This window comes from Heteronotia binoei, chromosome 4, assembly GCF_032191835.1.
Source record: "Heteronotia binoei isolate CCM8104 ecotype False Entrance Well chromosome 4, APGP_CSIRO_Hbin_v1, whole genome shotgun sequence".
NCBI classification, from domain to species: Eukaryota; Metazoa; Chordata; class Lepidosauria; order Squamata; family Gekkonidae; genus Heteronotia; species Heteronotia binoei.
The window spans coordinates 156,830,628-156,847,394 of NC_083226.1; the positions used below are offsets into that span (position 1 = coordinate 156,830,628).

A 16,767-nucleotide genomic window follows, 5' to 3' on the forward strand; every position below is an offset into this window, starting at 1 on the left:
TTCCTGGCAAAGAAACGAAGTCAAAAGAAGCCCGGTGATTTTGATTTGCCTTTTTCTTAAGAATCAAGAGAGTAGGACCAGTGATAGTCTTTATATATATATACAGCCGCCCTGAGCCTGTTTGGGGAGGGTGGGATACAAATGCAACAAATTTATTTATTAATAAATAAATAGAACTTGCCGAAACTCACCTGACTTCTGACAGGTAATGAATGACAACGTGCTGCTCAGCCCGAAGATGCCGAAGGGTAGCTTTGATGTTGCTCACATAGGATGCCTCTACGATTTCCCAATAAGGGACTAAGAATTCAGGCACTTCCTGTTAAGTTTGGAAAGACATGAAAATTGTGCATCTGCCAACTAATTAGAAAGTTGGAGAAAAGGGACTGACAAAGGGGACAAATGAAGTTATTGTCCTATATTCCACTCCTCTCTGTTCACTTCTCTCACTTCCATCTCTTCCCTTTACTTGTAGATTCTGACTTTATGGTCAAAACAGCTTCCCTTTTGGCAGGAGTCTTGGTGTTATAATGGATGGAATGCTGGGCTTTAACCAGGAACACCTGAGTGAAATCCACTATATGTTCCAAAGTTCATTGGTAACCATGGGCCAGTCACTACGGGCCAGGTCATCCAGCCATCTATTATGGGATGCCCTATGTTCATGTGCTCCCTTCCCTCCTTCTCCTTCCACCTTTTGGACTCCTGATCTGGCCACAACTTGGTATCTGTGGACATCATGGCACCTGCCAAAAATATTTCCTGGCTGTTAGAATGCGGGTGGGGGCAGGTTGGTCATTTGTCCAGCAAGGCTTCTGATTGGCCATTGGAAATTTGACTGCCTGTACATCTTTTTTAAAATGTTGCCTCAGCAGCAGCAGCCACCATATGACAAGGATTTTCATTGTATGATGGAAGTTAAGCTGCTTAAGCTCCAGCATCTGTTGTATGAGTGGCTCCACTTTGTAGCAGGAGCTCCTTTGCAAATTAGGCCACATCCCACTGATGCAGCCAATCCTCCAAGAGATTACAGGGTTGTTCTTACAGGACCTACTGTAAACTCTTGGAGGATTGGCTACATCAGGGGTGTGTGGTCTAATATGCAAAGGAGCTCCTGCTACAAAGTGAGCCCTTGCTCCACCTCCTGTGGTGGCCATTTTGTGCAGCCATTTTATGACTGTGTCAGAATTCCAAAGATCACCCAAGGCTCAAAAAGGTAGGAGACCTGTGCAACAAACTACAGGTTGCTGTTAAACCCAAAACAGCATCTCATGCTCTATGCTTGTCCTCCCATCCAAGTCTGCAAAACATTATCAAAGTGTGGTTTGCAGTCCTGGTTTGGAGGGCTATCTACAGTTTGCTTTGTCTGGATGGAATGGCAAAGTCATCAAAAGATTCCTAGTGTACAAGGGGTGGAGGAAAGGAATGGACAGGCACAGGGATCATTCACATGGTACCAAGCAACGGTTTGGAGTTAAGATTGAACTACACTTAACCCATTTCTCAGGATTATCGTAAGGACACTTTCTCAAAATCCTTGGAGGAAGGGTGTGATATAAACATGATATGCATTTTTTTAGAAAAAAACCAAGATCTTCCCAGAAATGACTACACACGCATGTAGTCAAGAAAATACGAGAAGTGTATTTCCGTTGGGGTGTTTTCCCACATAATACCGGCATTCAGCCATTACTATTTTGGTGCTGCCCTCACATAATGGGAGAACACATTATCCACCATTCTTTTGTATGATGGAAGGTAAGCTGCTTAAACTGCAGCATCTGATGTATGAATGGCTCCACCTCCTGTGGTGGCCATTTTGTGCAGCCGTTTTATGACTGTGTCAGACTGCGTATGCACTATCATCGTTTTGCACTCACAAGACAACCCATCCGCACAGCCCTTCTCCAGGCATACACACCTGCTACTAAAGTCCCCTTTACTTCCACGTATCATAGATATCATACAGTGAATAACACAGTGTATGCACACATAGGTTGAGTTCACATTACACTAAATTAATACGTTTTGCAACTGGATTTTTGCTCTGTAAGAACAGCAAAAATCCAATCGCAAAACACATTATTTAGTGTAGTGTGAATGCACCCATAGAGTGTGCCTATTAACCTGTGACCTATCTATTACATTTACTGATTTCCTCCAAGGAGCTGTCCATAGGGGTTTCAGGCCACAAGGTACAAACCAGCCCAGTCTTAAGGACTGGACAGCCAAGTTAGCAAAACTCTCATCAATTTGACTTGGTGTGTTCCCTTATTAAGGGGAACATAACAGAAAGTTCGGCGTAAAAATAAGAGCAAGAAAAAAAATAACAGGATTAAATGCATGTTGTTCAGGAAGAAGGTGGGCTTATAAATTAGGGGAGAGGCTGTGGCTCAATGGGAGAGCATCTGCTTGGCATGCAAAAGGTATCAGGTTCAATCCCCAGCATCTCCAGTTACAAGGACCAGGTAGCAGGTGATGTGAAAGGCCTCTACCTGAGACCCTGGAGAACTGATGCCAGTCAGAGCAGCCAATACTGACCTTGATGGACCAATGGTCTGATTCAGTGTAAAGCAGCTTTATATGCTCATGTGCTCAAATATTTCAAATAAATAAATCGGAAACTGCCATACGGGTGGAAGTGGATCATCGACATAAACCCATTCAGCTGATCCTGGTTTAATTGGAGGTGGTTCCACAGCAGCAGGAGGGGGTGATTCTTCAGGGGGTGGTGGAGCAGATTTCCCTGGGGATTTTCCTCGTGGAGTACCTTAAAAATGAATGGATAAGAACATAAGAGAAGCCATGTTGGATCAGGCCAATGGCTCATCCAGTTCAACACTGTGTCACACAGTGGCAAAAAAAAAACCCCAAGTGCCATCAGGAGGTCCACCAGTGGGGCCAGGACACTAGAAGGCCTCCCACTGTGCCCCCCTCCAAGCACCAAGGATACAGATCATCACTGCCCCAGACAGTTCCAATGATAAACTATGGCTAATAGCCACTGATGGACCTCTGCTCCATATGCTTATCCAATCTCCTCTTGAAGCTGTCTATGCTTGTAGCTGCCACCACCTTCTGTGGCAGTGAATTGATGTGTTAATCACCCTTTGGGTGAAGAAATACTTCCTTTTATCAGTTCTAACCCGACTGTTCAGAAATTTCACTGAATGCCCACGAGTTCTCATATTGTGAGAAAGGGAGAAAAGTACTTCTTTCTCATGCTTAATATACGTCTCCTATGAATACATAAATAACTTGTAAGCAACTAAAAACTGGCAGTTTTCTTGGAACACCCTTCATCAATGGGGCAGCAGCTACACGGTATATGTCACATTTATTTGCAATATGGGAAAGTAGGCATTTTAAAATGTACTGAAATCATAGAATCAAAGAGTTGGAAGGGGCCATACAGGCCATCTAGTTCAACCCCCTGTTCAATGCAGGATCAGCCAGCAGGGATAGGGAACGTTGGCTCTCCAGATTTTTTTTGCCTACAACTCCCATCAGCCCCAGGCAGCATAGCCAATGGCTGGGGCTGATGGGAGTTGTAGGCAAAAAACATCTGGAGAGTCAACGTTCCCTACCCCTGCTAGAGCATCCCTGACAAACATTTGTCCAACTGCTGCTTAAAGATGCCAGTGAGGGGGAGCTCACCACTTCCCTCAGTAGCTGCTTCCACTCTTGAACATCTCTTACTGTAAATAAGTTTTTCCTAATATCCAGCCAGTACATTCCTGCCCTTCATTTAAACCCATTATTGTGAGTCCTCTCCTCTGCTGCCAACAGATCCACACAGCCCTTCTCCAGGCATTCACGCCTGCTACTAAAGTCCACTTAAAAAAAAAAAGGTAGTCCCCTGTGCAAGCACCAGTTGTTTTCGACTCTGGGGTGATGTTTTCACAGCAGACTTTTTACGGGATGGCTTGCCATTGCCTTCCCCAGTCATCTACACTTTCCCCCCAGCAAGCTGGGTACTCATTTTACCGACCTCGGAAGGATGGAAGGCTGAGTCAACCTTAAGCCGGCTACCTGAACCAGCTTCCACTGGGATCGAACTCAGGTCGTGAGCAGAGCTTAGGACTGCAGTACTGCAGCTTTACCACTCTGTGCCACGGGGCTGTCCCCCAAACACTGCCTCCAAATCTCCAGGAATTTCCCAACGCAGAGTTGGCAAGTCTCCACTGGGCCTCACTTGTGAAATAGCTGTTCTCCCCCATTTTTCAACAGAACCATTTTCTTCCCTATTGAATGAAAACATGCCACTGTCGTCGTTTTTAAAAGAAAAGCATGAAGATGAAAGTGAAAGTGAAAGCGGGAATCTTTTGTGGCTATGAGCAAAATAAGCATTACAAAAAAAATATAACTCAAACGGAGCTTCACCTGGCCTGTTGCTTGCCTCTTTCCCTTTGGCTGCATCATCTTTCTTTTTCTTCTTGTCTTTACGAGGCGGTGACGATGGAGGAGTTTCTGCAGGGGATGAAAGACATTTAAACATGGACAGCTTCAAGAGAAGACTGGATAAATATGTGGAGCAGTGGTCCCCTTGTGGCTATTAGCCACCACATATAGATGGAACACTGTCTGAGCAGTGATGTCCTGTATTTGTGGTGTGGTGCTTGGAGGGCAACAGTGGGAAGGATTCAATCTGGACTTCTGGCCAAATTGCTGGATCTCCTGATGCCAACTGGGCTTTGGCCACTGTGTGACACTGAGTATTGTACTGGATGGGCCACTGGCCTGATCCAGCATGGCTTCTCTTACATTCCTATGTTGATACAAATGCTCTGGCTCAAGCTGGCTTAGCTGCCCTTTGACCGCTAGCCAGTTCTTCTAAAGCATTCAGGACAGCTTTGTCATTATCTCATTTTGTAATCAAAACAATCCTATGTGAGAATGAACTGCGCAAAGAGATTTGTCACTGAGCTGCCCAATTTGAAACTCTCTTTTGGGGAGCACAGCCAGACATATTTACATTCAGGAGGATATGTACAGTAGAAGTATATCCACTGCATCTGCATGTGTGCAACCTGGCATCCTCTTTAAAGTTTAAGGGGAATTCTTCTTGGACAAGAATTACAGACGATGTTTTGAAGGAAAACAAACATTTCATGTGTGGGAGAGGCAACCCAAAGTTTTAACATGAATGGCAACAATGGGAGGGACGGTGGCTCAGTGGTAGAGCATCTGCTTGGTAAGCAGAAGGTCCCAGGTTCAATCCCTGACATCTCCAACTAAAAAAGGGTCCAGGCAAATAGATGTGAAAAACCTCAGCTTGAGACCTTGGAGAGCCGCTGCAAGCCTGAGTAGACAATACTGACTTTGATGGACCGAGGGTCTGATTCAGTATAAGGCAGCTTCATATATCATATATCAATGGGGAAAAGGAAAGAGGAAAAAGAAGAAGAGGGCCACACCAATACAAGTGTCTAGGAAGAGAAAGAAATAGGGATGCCAGCTCCAGGTTGGAGAATTTATGGAGATCTGAGGGTAGATTCTGGAGAGAGCCCCCAATGGGGTATAATTCCATAGAGACCAATCTCCAAAGCCATCATTTTCCCCAGGGGAGAAAATTGCATTGTTTATTGTTTGCACTTTGTCTTTTTATTGTATTATTTTCTCCTTTGGCAATTTTTTTTCTGCTTTATGGTAGGTTATGGGCCAATACGGGGGTGATTGCCTGCATTGCCTTCTGGTTTTGTAATCCTAGTCCAACGGCATTGCTCATTGGATGTCTTATGCTAGCAGCGCTGCTTTTATATTTTGTAAGAAAGAAGCTCCCAGCATTTTATTTTCCCTCTGAACCTCAGTTGTGTGAGGCCTAAGTGAATTTGGGACCGAGTCAGAAGGGATTTAAGTTTTCCCTGAAGTGCTTTCCCAATCCAAAATGGCCCAGGCCAGGAAACACACCTGTGCTCCATCCAAGCACTGAGGAATTTCTAGTGAAGCCAAAAGAGCACTGATAAACCTGTCAACATTTCCTAGCGAGTGGGATGGACATGATTGTCAAGAGGGAAAAGCGGGGCCAGCATCAGCATACCCTGCGATGGGGCAGTCAGCAGGCCCAGGAATCACTGACTTCCATCCACACACCTCCCATACCACCTGTCTGTACCTGTTCTCCCAACTGCCCAGAGTCACTGAAGAAAGGAACGAGGGTGGTACACAGCGGTAGCTCTCCTGGTGGCCAGGGCAGATGGTGGGAGGGCTTGCAAAGAGGAGAAGGATGCATGGGTAGGTGAGTAACATACAGGGGGGTAGAGTGGAGGGTGTGAAGCTCCATCTGCCTGGTGAAGGGCAGATGCAAACCCTGGGCCCAGCGCCCCCCAAAACCTGAAAGGAGCAGCCCTGGTTAAAAGTATGCATTACCATGTGGCACATGAAAGGACTTGACCTGTCCAGGGGTGGAATTCTAGCAGAAGCTCCTTGGAGGATTGGCTACATCAGTGGGGTATGGCGTAATATGCAAAGGAGCTCCTGCTAGAATTCCATCCCTGGACCTGTTATTCCATATAACTAAGAGGCAATTGACACTATGTTTCTATTTATACTGTACCAACCTTTAGGCTCTGCTTTGGGTTCTACTTTGGGCTCTACAAGTTCTGGTTCCAGGGGCTCAGGAGAGGAAACAGCTTCCAGTTCCTCTAGTTTTCCAGCTACTACTGACAGCACTTCTTCTTGGGAGATAGGCGAAACTGTTGCTTTTGCTTTTATCTCGGCTTCTTTCTTTTCCTGTTCTATTCCTTCAGCACAAAATCCACAGCAAAACACAGATTAACCGACAGAAGTCCATATATAAGATACAGATCTGTGACCAAGCAAGCTTAAAAAAAGAACAACACACAGTGGGTTGAATCCAAAGGACTCCACACTAAGCTGTGCTCCTGAAGCAGAAGTTCCCAAATCTTCTCCTTCCCATTCCCCACATGTGATGGCTGGCAAAATTCAATTGTCCCGGATTGCCATTTGGACACAAGTGTATGTTTTATGAAGTTTGAATATACGAAGTGTGGAGTGAGCATATAGATAAAACCACAGAGATTTTGCATACATAAACTGCCTCATTTGCAGAGGTTTATGCAATTTTCCTGGACTTGCTAGTATGTAATTGATTTTGACGAATGCTGGCCCTAAGGTGCATGGCGCCCCAGGCAGGCTCCCTGCCCACTGCCCCCTGCCCTCCCCGCCACCGCATCACTCCCCGCCCTCCCTCTGCAGTCGTGCTCCATTTCGCCCCCTCACCATTGATTAGAGGAGCGTGCTGTGATGAGGCTGGGCCCTACTGGCTTAGAGGCTGCCGGGCATCTGAATGCTTTTTTGAAGAGAGGTGGAGGAGGCTTCTCCCTCTTCCTTTCCAGAACAGGAAGTGAGGGGGAGCGAAGCCTCCTCCAGCTCTCGCTTCAAAAAACGTTTAGATGCCGGCTGCCTCGAAGCTAGTAGGGCCCCGCCTTGTCATGGTGCGCTCCTTGGAGGGGGGGGGGGTGCAGAGCATGGCATGGCAGAAGGGAAGGGAGGGGGTTGGCAGCGGAGGAGAGGGCTGGGGCAGCAGCGGCAGTGGAGGGGGAGAGAGGCAAATGTAGGCGGTTGTCTTGAGTACCGGGAAGGGGGGAGCCCAATTCAGCAACTCCCTCCCAGCACCCTAGGCAACCGCCTAGTTTGCCTAGTGGGTGAGCCGGCCCTGATTTTGGCAGCCATTGGATCTTGGTTTTGTCCCTTCCACCTCAGCGGAAAAAATAACAGAATTTCTTTTATGCTGTTGCAGGCTTTTACAGCCAGAATTCATTAGTTGTAGATTTTCCAGGCTTTATGGCTGTGGTCTTGGCACTGTAGAACCTGACGTTTCGTCAGCAGCTGTGACTGGCATCCTCAGAGGTATAACACAGAAGGCTAGATTCTTTCTGCGTCAAGTAATTTCTTTCACTTCACTGCTTGATGAGGAGTGGGGCAGCTAGTATGGGACTGAACTCATGATACTGGGAAGCTGTGTTCCAGCACAAGACACATGCTGGTACCATTTTTTAAAAGGCCAACTTTCTATCTTCCTGTCCTACCATGTTCATTTTGAAAAACTTTATACTAGAAACTCTCCCCGATGGCTGTCAGAACTACATTTATGACTATCTCTGACAACCATATTTGTGGATTACAACTTTTTGGTATACATTAACAGTGTTATTATTTCAGACAATTATTATTATGTTATATAACAATTGATATTATTTCAGAGCATAGCCATGTTGGTCTGCAGAAGAACACCCAGATTCAAGTCCAGGAGCACCATAGCGACCAACAAGATTTTCGGGGAATAAGCAAGGCTAGCATCAGCATGCCTTGAAGTGGGACATCTGGTGAGGTCCTCTGACCCTTACCCCCACCCACACATCTCCTGTACCTGTGGTCCCAACTGCCCAGCATCACTGAGGAAGGACATGTGGAGGGTTAACAGTAAAGGTGCACTGGTATCAGGTACCCTCAGCTGCATGCACTGGCCGATGCTGTCAGGGAAAGGGTGTGTAGGTGGTGCAGGCATCTGAGCATGGAAGGTGGCAGGGCTTGAAGGCAAGAGAAGCATGCATATATAAGTGGGGAGCATGCAGGTGTGGGGGTGGATGCAAAGAAGGTGAGAAGGGCTTGAAGGCAGGAGAAGGATGCATGGATAGGCAGGGAGCATACAGGTGTGGGGGTGGAAAGGAGTATGGGGGGTCCTGTTGGTGGGCAGATGAGAGCCCCAGAGCACTGTCTGCCCAGGAACCTGCAACCAGCCCTAAGTATAAGCTTTCAAGAGTCAAAGCTCCCTTCGTCAGGTATGGAGAATTGACATCAGGTATTTGATGCAGGGAGCTCTGGATCTCGAAATTTCGTACCTCGAATATTTCACTGGTCTCTATGGTGCTCCTGAATTCGAACCTAACAATTAGGATTGTTGATGACAATGATGACAACAACGATGTTGGGGAGGTTCTTGTGCAGGAGAAGTGATGTGTTAGCTTTGTTTCTGCTTAGAATTTCCGTGGACACAAAAAGAGGCAATATTTTCAGGCACTGCCCCCCCCCTCCCCCCGCAGCAGTGCCAAATGCCTCCCCAAAAGCTGCTTCTGTGGGCCAAGGAACACTTAGGGATAATATGGAGGAGAAATCATAGGTCTGCTGAGGGAGGGGAGAATTGGAAAAGATTTTCCTATGGGGTGCCTATGAAAATTTCTGGCAGGATCAACAAGCCAGCATGTGGTCACAAAGTAAGGCTGCCTGGAAGCCACATGGTCTGCACTTTGCACCAGCTCAGTGTTGCTCTCAATAATTATGCACTAGGAACCGGGGTGGAATTCTAGCAGGAGCTCCCTTGCATATTAGGCCACACACCCCTGATGTAGCCAATCCTCCAAGAGCTTACGAGACACTTTTTTTGTAAGCTCTTGGAGGATTAGCTACAATGGGGGTGGGGGCTAATATGCAAAGGAGCTCCTGCTAGAATTCCACCCCTGCTAGGAACTAATGCATGGAAGTCAGATCCTGGAATTTTTTATCTCATTACCAAACCACCACCACCACCCCCATTTTAAATGTCCTTAGGGCCTTCTGCAGGTACCCCCATGAAAATGGGCAAAATCAACAACTGCCTGTACAGATGCCTTCTTCATTGTGGCCCCTGCCTTGTGGTAGGGAGAGGTCAGGAAGGCGCCCCTTCTCCTGGCTTTCCGCAAACAATACAAAATGGAATTACTACAGAGGGCCCATCTACTCAGGCAATAGTTACAATGTTACATAGACAAATTATTGGGATCTGTGCTCTGTACTGCTGTATCAAGGGTAGCCAAACCTGCTTAATTTAAGAGTCACACAGAATAAATGTCAGATGTTTGAGAGCCACAAGACATGAGTGTGGCCAGATTTGCTCTGGCCAGTCAGCTCCTGAGGTGGAAATAAAGCAACTTTAACTTTAAATGCATTCTTCAAGCTGCCCCCCCCCCCCAATGCCAGCTGGCTTGGAGAAGGGATCTAAAGAGACAAATGCCTTCGCCAAGCTGGCCATTGGAGCGGCAGGGGCTCCGAAAGCCACAATTTGGCTGCCCTTGGTGTATAGCTTGCTGGGGAGTGCTCCCGTTGTGTAATTTTGCATCATTTAATGTGTCATATTACATTAGTTCTGTTTTTTAGACTTCTGGTTGGATTGACAACTCAAACTCTATTTCACTGTTTACCGAATGTCCCATCTTGTTGATGGACTCAGTATACACAATCCACCTTGAGCCCCATGGAGAAAGGAGGACTCTAAATAATTTAAATAAATATATAAAACCAGTGGGACAGCATGACTTACTCTTCTTTTCAATCTCCTCCATCAAAATTGCTTTTACTCTTTGACACAAAAGGTTCTCCTCTATCTCTGCATTGACTTTTATGAGTATGTTCTGCTGCTCAGCTAACCAGGTTTCGAGTTCAGGCCAAGTGTCCAGGAAACCAATGATTCTATGGAATCAAAACCATGAAAACTGAAAATCAGATATGAGAGCAGCATTCAGAACCTAAATGAGTCAGGCCAACAAAACACCTCAAGATGCCTATCTGCAAAGTCCTCATATAGCATGGCACTCCCGGGTACCATTTCTCTCTTCCCTCAACAGAACTTTACATTCAGTCCTATAACCCTACATTAATGGTAGTGACAGAAGCAGTTGCCATGAGGCAGATCCAATCTAGGCTTACATTGCTGCAGCTTTTAGAACAGTGTATCAGAATACTGGGGTTTTTTTTTGTATTGACATACTCAAATAAGGAATATTGCCTGTTTATATTATTACATATACTAACCCATCCTCCACAGTATTTTAATGTATTCCTTTTTTTCTAATGGCAAACTATAATGATGCTATAACCTCTTGAGTAACTATGCCCTCTATTTAAACTAACAAAGCCAGAATGTTACCCAGATTTATGGCACTTCACACCTATGACACCAATCTGCTTTTTTTATCATCCTCCAATGTTGTTTCAGCCCAGTTAACAACATTAAATAACAAACACAGACCCCAATGTGTGATTCTTTTAATCTGCTAAAAACATTCCCATGATTCTACATACCAACTCACTGTCCACTTATATTAAGAACTGCTGCTTGCCATTCCATTTTTGTCTGATGAAGTCTGCTTAGAGCATATGAAAGCTTACATTCTGAATAAAACTTAGTTGGTCTTAAAGGTACACTTGTCTACTGCTTTGTTCTATTGCTGCAGCTTGGCGGACTTTCAAAGTCATGCTCCTTTCTATGTTTATGAAAACGAAAGGGTGGTAGACCATCAAAAAATTCTCAGAAATTCGCAAGTACCCATAGACATTAGTCTATTGAAACATAATCATAGTAAATACAGAAAATGAAATAGAATTGGTGGTCACAATTCAGATACAAGTAGTAAGAACAAAATGTCACAATTCAAAAACATTCTTCAATAGCAAACATGAATTCAACATGAGACTCCTCTGAGCTCCTTCACAGAATAGTGTCCAAAAGACCTCCTGAAGTCCAAAGAAAAGGCAGAGGACATCCCAGAGAAATTTCTACAGCTGATACTTTCTTTCCAGGTATACAAGATGTTTCAAAACAATTCTTCATCGGTTATACGGCTGAAAAATGGAAACCAATTTCTACAGTACTCTAGGCACAGCTCATATTTCAAACGGAATCTTGAGAAGATGATGATACTGGATTTATAGCCTGCCCTTCACTCTGAATCTCAGAGTGGCTTGCAATCTCCTTTTACCTTCCTCCCCACAACAGTCACCCTGTGAGGTAGGTGGGGCTAAGAGAGCTCTCACAGAAGGTGCCCTTTCAAGGACGACTCTGTGAGAGCTATGGCTGACCCAAGGCCACTCCAGCAGCTTCAAGTGGAGGGGTGAGGACCCAGATAAGAGTTCATGCACTTAACCACTACACCAAACTGTCACTCAGAATGAGGTTCTCAGAATTCACGTTTATTATTGAGGAATGCTTCTTGAATTTCCTTTTCTGTATTTACTATGATTATGTTTCAATAGACTGATGTCTACTGATACTTGTGAATTTTTGATGGTCTACCATCCTTGCGTTTTCCATATCTCCATATTTCACACATTTGGGATCTCTATTATTTGGTCCTTTCTATGTTTGAGCAAGGAAGTTAATTATGGTTCAACAACACGGGATTTTTGGTGTTCCTCTGTCCTTGCTAAACACACACACACACCCCGCAACAGCTGTGTGGTGCGTAGCTGAATCTGTCTCTCTGCCTTACCTTTAACCCAGCATCATGGAATATCTTCGTGATTCCTTCTTTATTATTCTAAGTTATCCTTGCGATTGCAGGATTACTGCAGTAAATCCACACCACAGTGACATCCCACCATTTCTGTCCACACACAGATAGGCCTCTTGAATGGTGAGACCCCTGTCCTCCCTCCTGAGACCCCTCCCCCATCTGATCGTCAGTCACTCCTGAGTTGTTTTGGGGCACACCCTCTTTAAAGCCTAATTCTGGTGGGCAGGCCTTGAATTCAGCAGGAGCTCACAGGAGTGTAGCTCCTGAACCTACCTACCTTGTCCATTGAATCGTAGGTGCAGCTGCATAACAATCCCTGGATTAGGAGAGCAGGCAGTCAGCCAGCCACCAGGACCTTTGCCACATCCCCAGCAGCCTTCTATAACCCCTGGAGAAACCAATGCCACCTTTCTTATGTGACTTTGGATGGCGGGTGGCTTGCTGGTATTTTGACTGGGGGGGGTGGCCAAGGAGAGCCCCAGGTGAGTAAGGCCTGCTTGAGCTGACTGGATCTCTAGTGAGCCCAAGCAAGCCTTGCTTGCCTGGGGCTCTCCTTTCTTGCATCAGGAGAGCCAGTTTGGTGTAGTGATTAAGTGTGCGGACTCTTATCTGGGAGAACCGGGTTTGATTCCCCACTCCTCCACTTGCACCTGCTGGAATGGCCTTGGGTCAGAGGTTGTCCTCGAAAGGGCAGCTGTTGTGAGAGCCCTCTCCAGCCCCACCCACCTCATAGGGTGTCTGTTGTGGGGGAGGAAGGTAAAGGAGATTGTGAGCTGCTCTGAGACTCTTCGGAGTGGAGGGCGGGATATAAATCCAATATCTTCTTCTTTTGGCTGGTGGGGGGGCAGCATATGCTAATGAGTTATGTTAATGAACACCACCAATTTTTCTACAAAATGACCCCTGCTGGTGAGTCTCAGAAGTGCACCTGGTTTGCCATGACCAAGCCACATTCTACCAAGGAAACTCAGGTTTGAATCCCCACTCTGCCTTGGAAGCTTGCTGGGTGACCTTCGGCCAGTTGGTCAGTCTCTCTCAGCCTAACCAACTTACAGAGTTGTGGTAAGGATATGCATAAGGCACTGACATAATCCAAGGCAGGCATAATACAAGCATATCCCTTGCTTCAAGAGATGCCTCCTCAGGGTAACATGAATAGTTTCTGACCCAAACATTGACCAAAGAAGCCTAACGTCCTATCTACCCAGGATGCACCATCAAGAGGACAGTCGTACCATCATTTCGGGTAACAGAATGTCACATGTGGGTTGAGATCACGCTTTTAATTAAAGCAAACAGCAAATGCAGGGGCTCCAGCCAAACTATGCGCTCTGGCAAACCTGTGGTTTTAAATGGATGTTAATTTATTAAAAATCTCGGCATCCACAGATACTCTACATTTAAGGAAAATCCATCACGAATCTGTACCATGGTCTTTGCCTTAATGGCCCAGCCTGGCCTGATCTCATCATATTTTGGAAGTTAAGCAGGGTCGGTCCTGGCTAGTACTTGGATAGGAATTCTCAGGTTGCTGGGCAGAGGCAGGCGACAGCAAACCACCTCTTGTTCATATCTTGCCTTGCAAACCCCACCCCATTGCAATAGCTCTGCAACTTGATGGCACTTTCCACCACCATTGTCTGTGCACGCTTTCTCCCAGGGGTGGAATTCTAGCAGGAGCTCCTTTGCATATTAGGCCACACACCCCTGATGTAGCCAATCCTCCAAGAGCTTACACAAAGCTTACATCAGGGGTGCGTGGCCTAATATGCAAAGGAGCTCCTGCTAGAATTCCACTCCTGCTTTCTCCTGTAATAAGTATTCGGTAGGGTAGGATTCCTTTGGAAAGGGATGGAGCTACCTGGCTCTGTCCCATTTATTAGGCAGGTATGTAGGCTGAGATTGTTCATGCACTGGATTGCAACTTACCGCTGCTGCATCTGGCCTTTTAGGGAATACTCTCTTTCTCTTGCTTGGAGGTTGGCACCCGAAACAGCATCACCACTTTCACCGACATCAGGGATAGCTGTTGGGTGGAAAATGGTTCTTTGAAGAAGTTACTAGACAGAATACTTCAATTGCTTTGGTTGCAGGGTTTAAGGGAATAAGAACAGCTGCCAGCTATTATTAATCATGTATCTATATGAAATCCTGAACAATGGGCAAGTCATCTCGGCATGCCTTGGGATTATCTCAATTTTTGCAAGCTGTCTTAGGGAAAAAATCCATTTTTAAAACAAAGATCTCTTTGAGAACATTGATGCCCTGATTCCCCAGACTGCTTGGCAAAATGGAGGATCCATGGGGGAGTGTTGTGACTTTGGCAAGCTCAGTAGGAGCTGGTGTGAACTTTAATGATCTGGTGTGAACTTTAATGAACTCGGCTCAGAGTGGGCTTGGAGGGAGGCATCGATTTCATCCCTCCTCTTCGGAATCATGAAAAAAGAAATCTCAGAAAATTCATCTTTGGAGAATAAGGGAGAAAAAAATCTGGTGTGTTAGCACAGCAAAAATGCAATCCAGGATATTATTATCCTGTTCATTGTTCATTGCTATTCTTGCCAACAACCCATTTCTCTGAGCCTTGGTGAGAGTATCCAAGGATATCCTTTATAGAATACTGTGCACATACAGTTAATCAGTATTAAATTTTGAATTAATGTTGTATGTTGCATACTAGATTCAATCAGTCAATCAAATTTATTGTTACAGTCGACAATCAGCTCGTTTAATCGATTCTTATATGTTGGGAAGGTTTTTGCATTATGGTTTTAATTTTAATAAATGGTTTTACCTTTGTGTTGTGTATTTGAACTAAGGTTGTGTATTATTAATGGTGTTCCTGCCTGGCTCATTGGAACCTTTAGGACTGAGCTTGGGGACTCAGGAACAATGGGCAGTAGGATCCAAATCCCTGCTGCCCTGCTCCAATCACGGGCCCCCTGCTGGTTTGAATGATCCAATGGCATTCTTGTGTGGGAACCCCGAAGTGTATAGTTGGCCCCGTTGGCCCAGTTCTCCACTTAGAGTTCAGCCGCTACCATGCTGTACTTAATGAAAGAGCTTTGTAATCTCATCTCTCCATGCATTGAACCCACTATATTATACTTTGGTTTCTCTCCCTCTCTCTCAAATTATGGGGTTCTTGCCAGTCACCCCCCCCACACACACACACAAATCCAACTTACTGAACGTGGGAATGGGAGTCCTAGGAAAGGTTTCTATACTCCAAAATTCCTAACACTTTCCCACTCTGGCATTTCAGCTATCATACTTTTTAAAAACCCTGACCTGGGTAGCCCAGGCTAGCCCCTCTCAGAGCCTGTTTGGTGTAGTGGTTAAGTGTGCGGACTCTTATCTGGGAGAACCGGGTTTGATTCCCCACTCCTCCACTTGCAGCTGCTGGAATGGCCTGGGGTCAGCCATAGCTCTTGCAGAGGTTGTCCTTGAAAGGGCAGCTGCTGTGAGAGTCCTCTCAGCCCCACCCACCTCACAGGGTGTCTGTTGTGGGGGAGGGAGATAAAGGAGATTGTGAGCTGCTCTAAGACTCTGAGATTTGTTGTGGAGGGCGGGATATAAATCCAATATCTTTTTCTTCAGAAGTTCAGCAGGGTTGGCCCTGGCTACTATTGGATGGGGGATTCCCAGGGGTGGAATTCTAGCAGGAGATCCTTTGCATATTAGGCCACACCCCCTGATGTAGCCAATCCTCCAAGAGCTTACAAAAGGAGACTTGTAAGCTCTTGGAGGATTGGCTACATCAAGGATGTGTGGCCTAATATGCAAAGGAGCTCCTGCTAGAATTCCACCCCTGGGGATTCCAAGGATTACTGGGGTGTGCTAAGGCAGGCAATAGCAAACCTCTGTTAGACTCTTGCCCTGAAAACCCTACTGGGTCACCATAAATTGGCTGTGACTGGATGGCAAAAAAAAAAGTTATTAAAACAGGTGGGTATGTGTGGAGAAAGAACAAGTATATTGCAAAGATGTTGCATGCAGAGATGGGGTGTACATCTCTGGAGAATTCCCATCACCACTGGCATAACCCCCAGTAGAGGGCAGAGGGAGGCGAGTGTGGCTGTCCCTGAGCAGTGCCCCCAACTGCAGCTCTTTACTTTCCCCCATAAAAATGAATGCCATCTGTTCCCCTGTGTGGCAGAAAATAAACACATTCAGGTTCAGGGATCGCACGGAAGTGAAGCCTAAATCTGCTCCCTTTCAGGTGATCCCAACTGTATAAACATCTATGAAGCTGTCTCAATACTGAATCAGACCATTGATGCATTAAAGTGAGAACTTTCTATTCAGACTGGCAGTGGCTCTCTCCAGGGTCTCGGATATCTTCTTAAGAGCCCCTAATTAAAAAAATGGAGTTGGTTTTGTTAAGGCTGTCAGAGATTAACTTTCCATCAAGCCAGTGGAAGTGGTGGTGGTGATGAGAAGCAGATGGGTCCGGTGTTTTTTAAAAGGTACAGCA

The 16,767-nt window shown here is 45.8% G+C and overlaps 1 protein-coding gene across 1 annotated transcript in view; it reads right to left on the reverse strand.

The window, feature by feature from the left end:
- Positions 1-14,641: 14,641 nt before the first annotated feature.
- LOC132569847 (sperm flagellar protein 2-like) overlaps positions 14,642-16,767 on the reverse strand; it is a 32,006-nt gene continuing 29,880 nt past the window's right edge. Inside the window, exon 6 of the mRNA XM_060236280.1 lies at positions 14,642-14,754. Within this exon, the coding sequence (XP_060092263.1) occupies positions 14,642-14,754 (113 nt within the window). The remainder of the gene's footprint in view (positions 14,755-16,767) is intronic.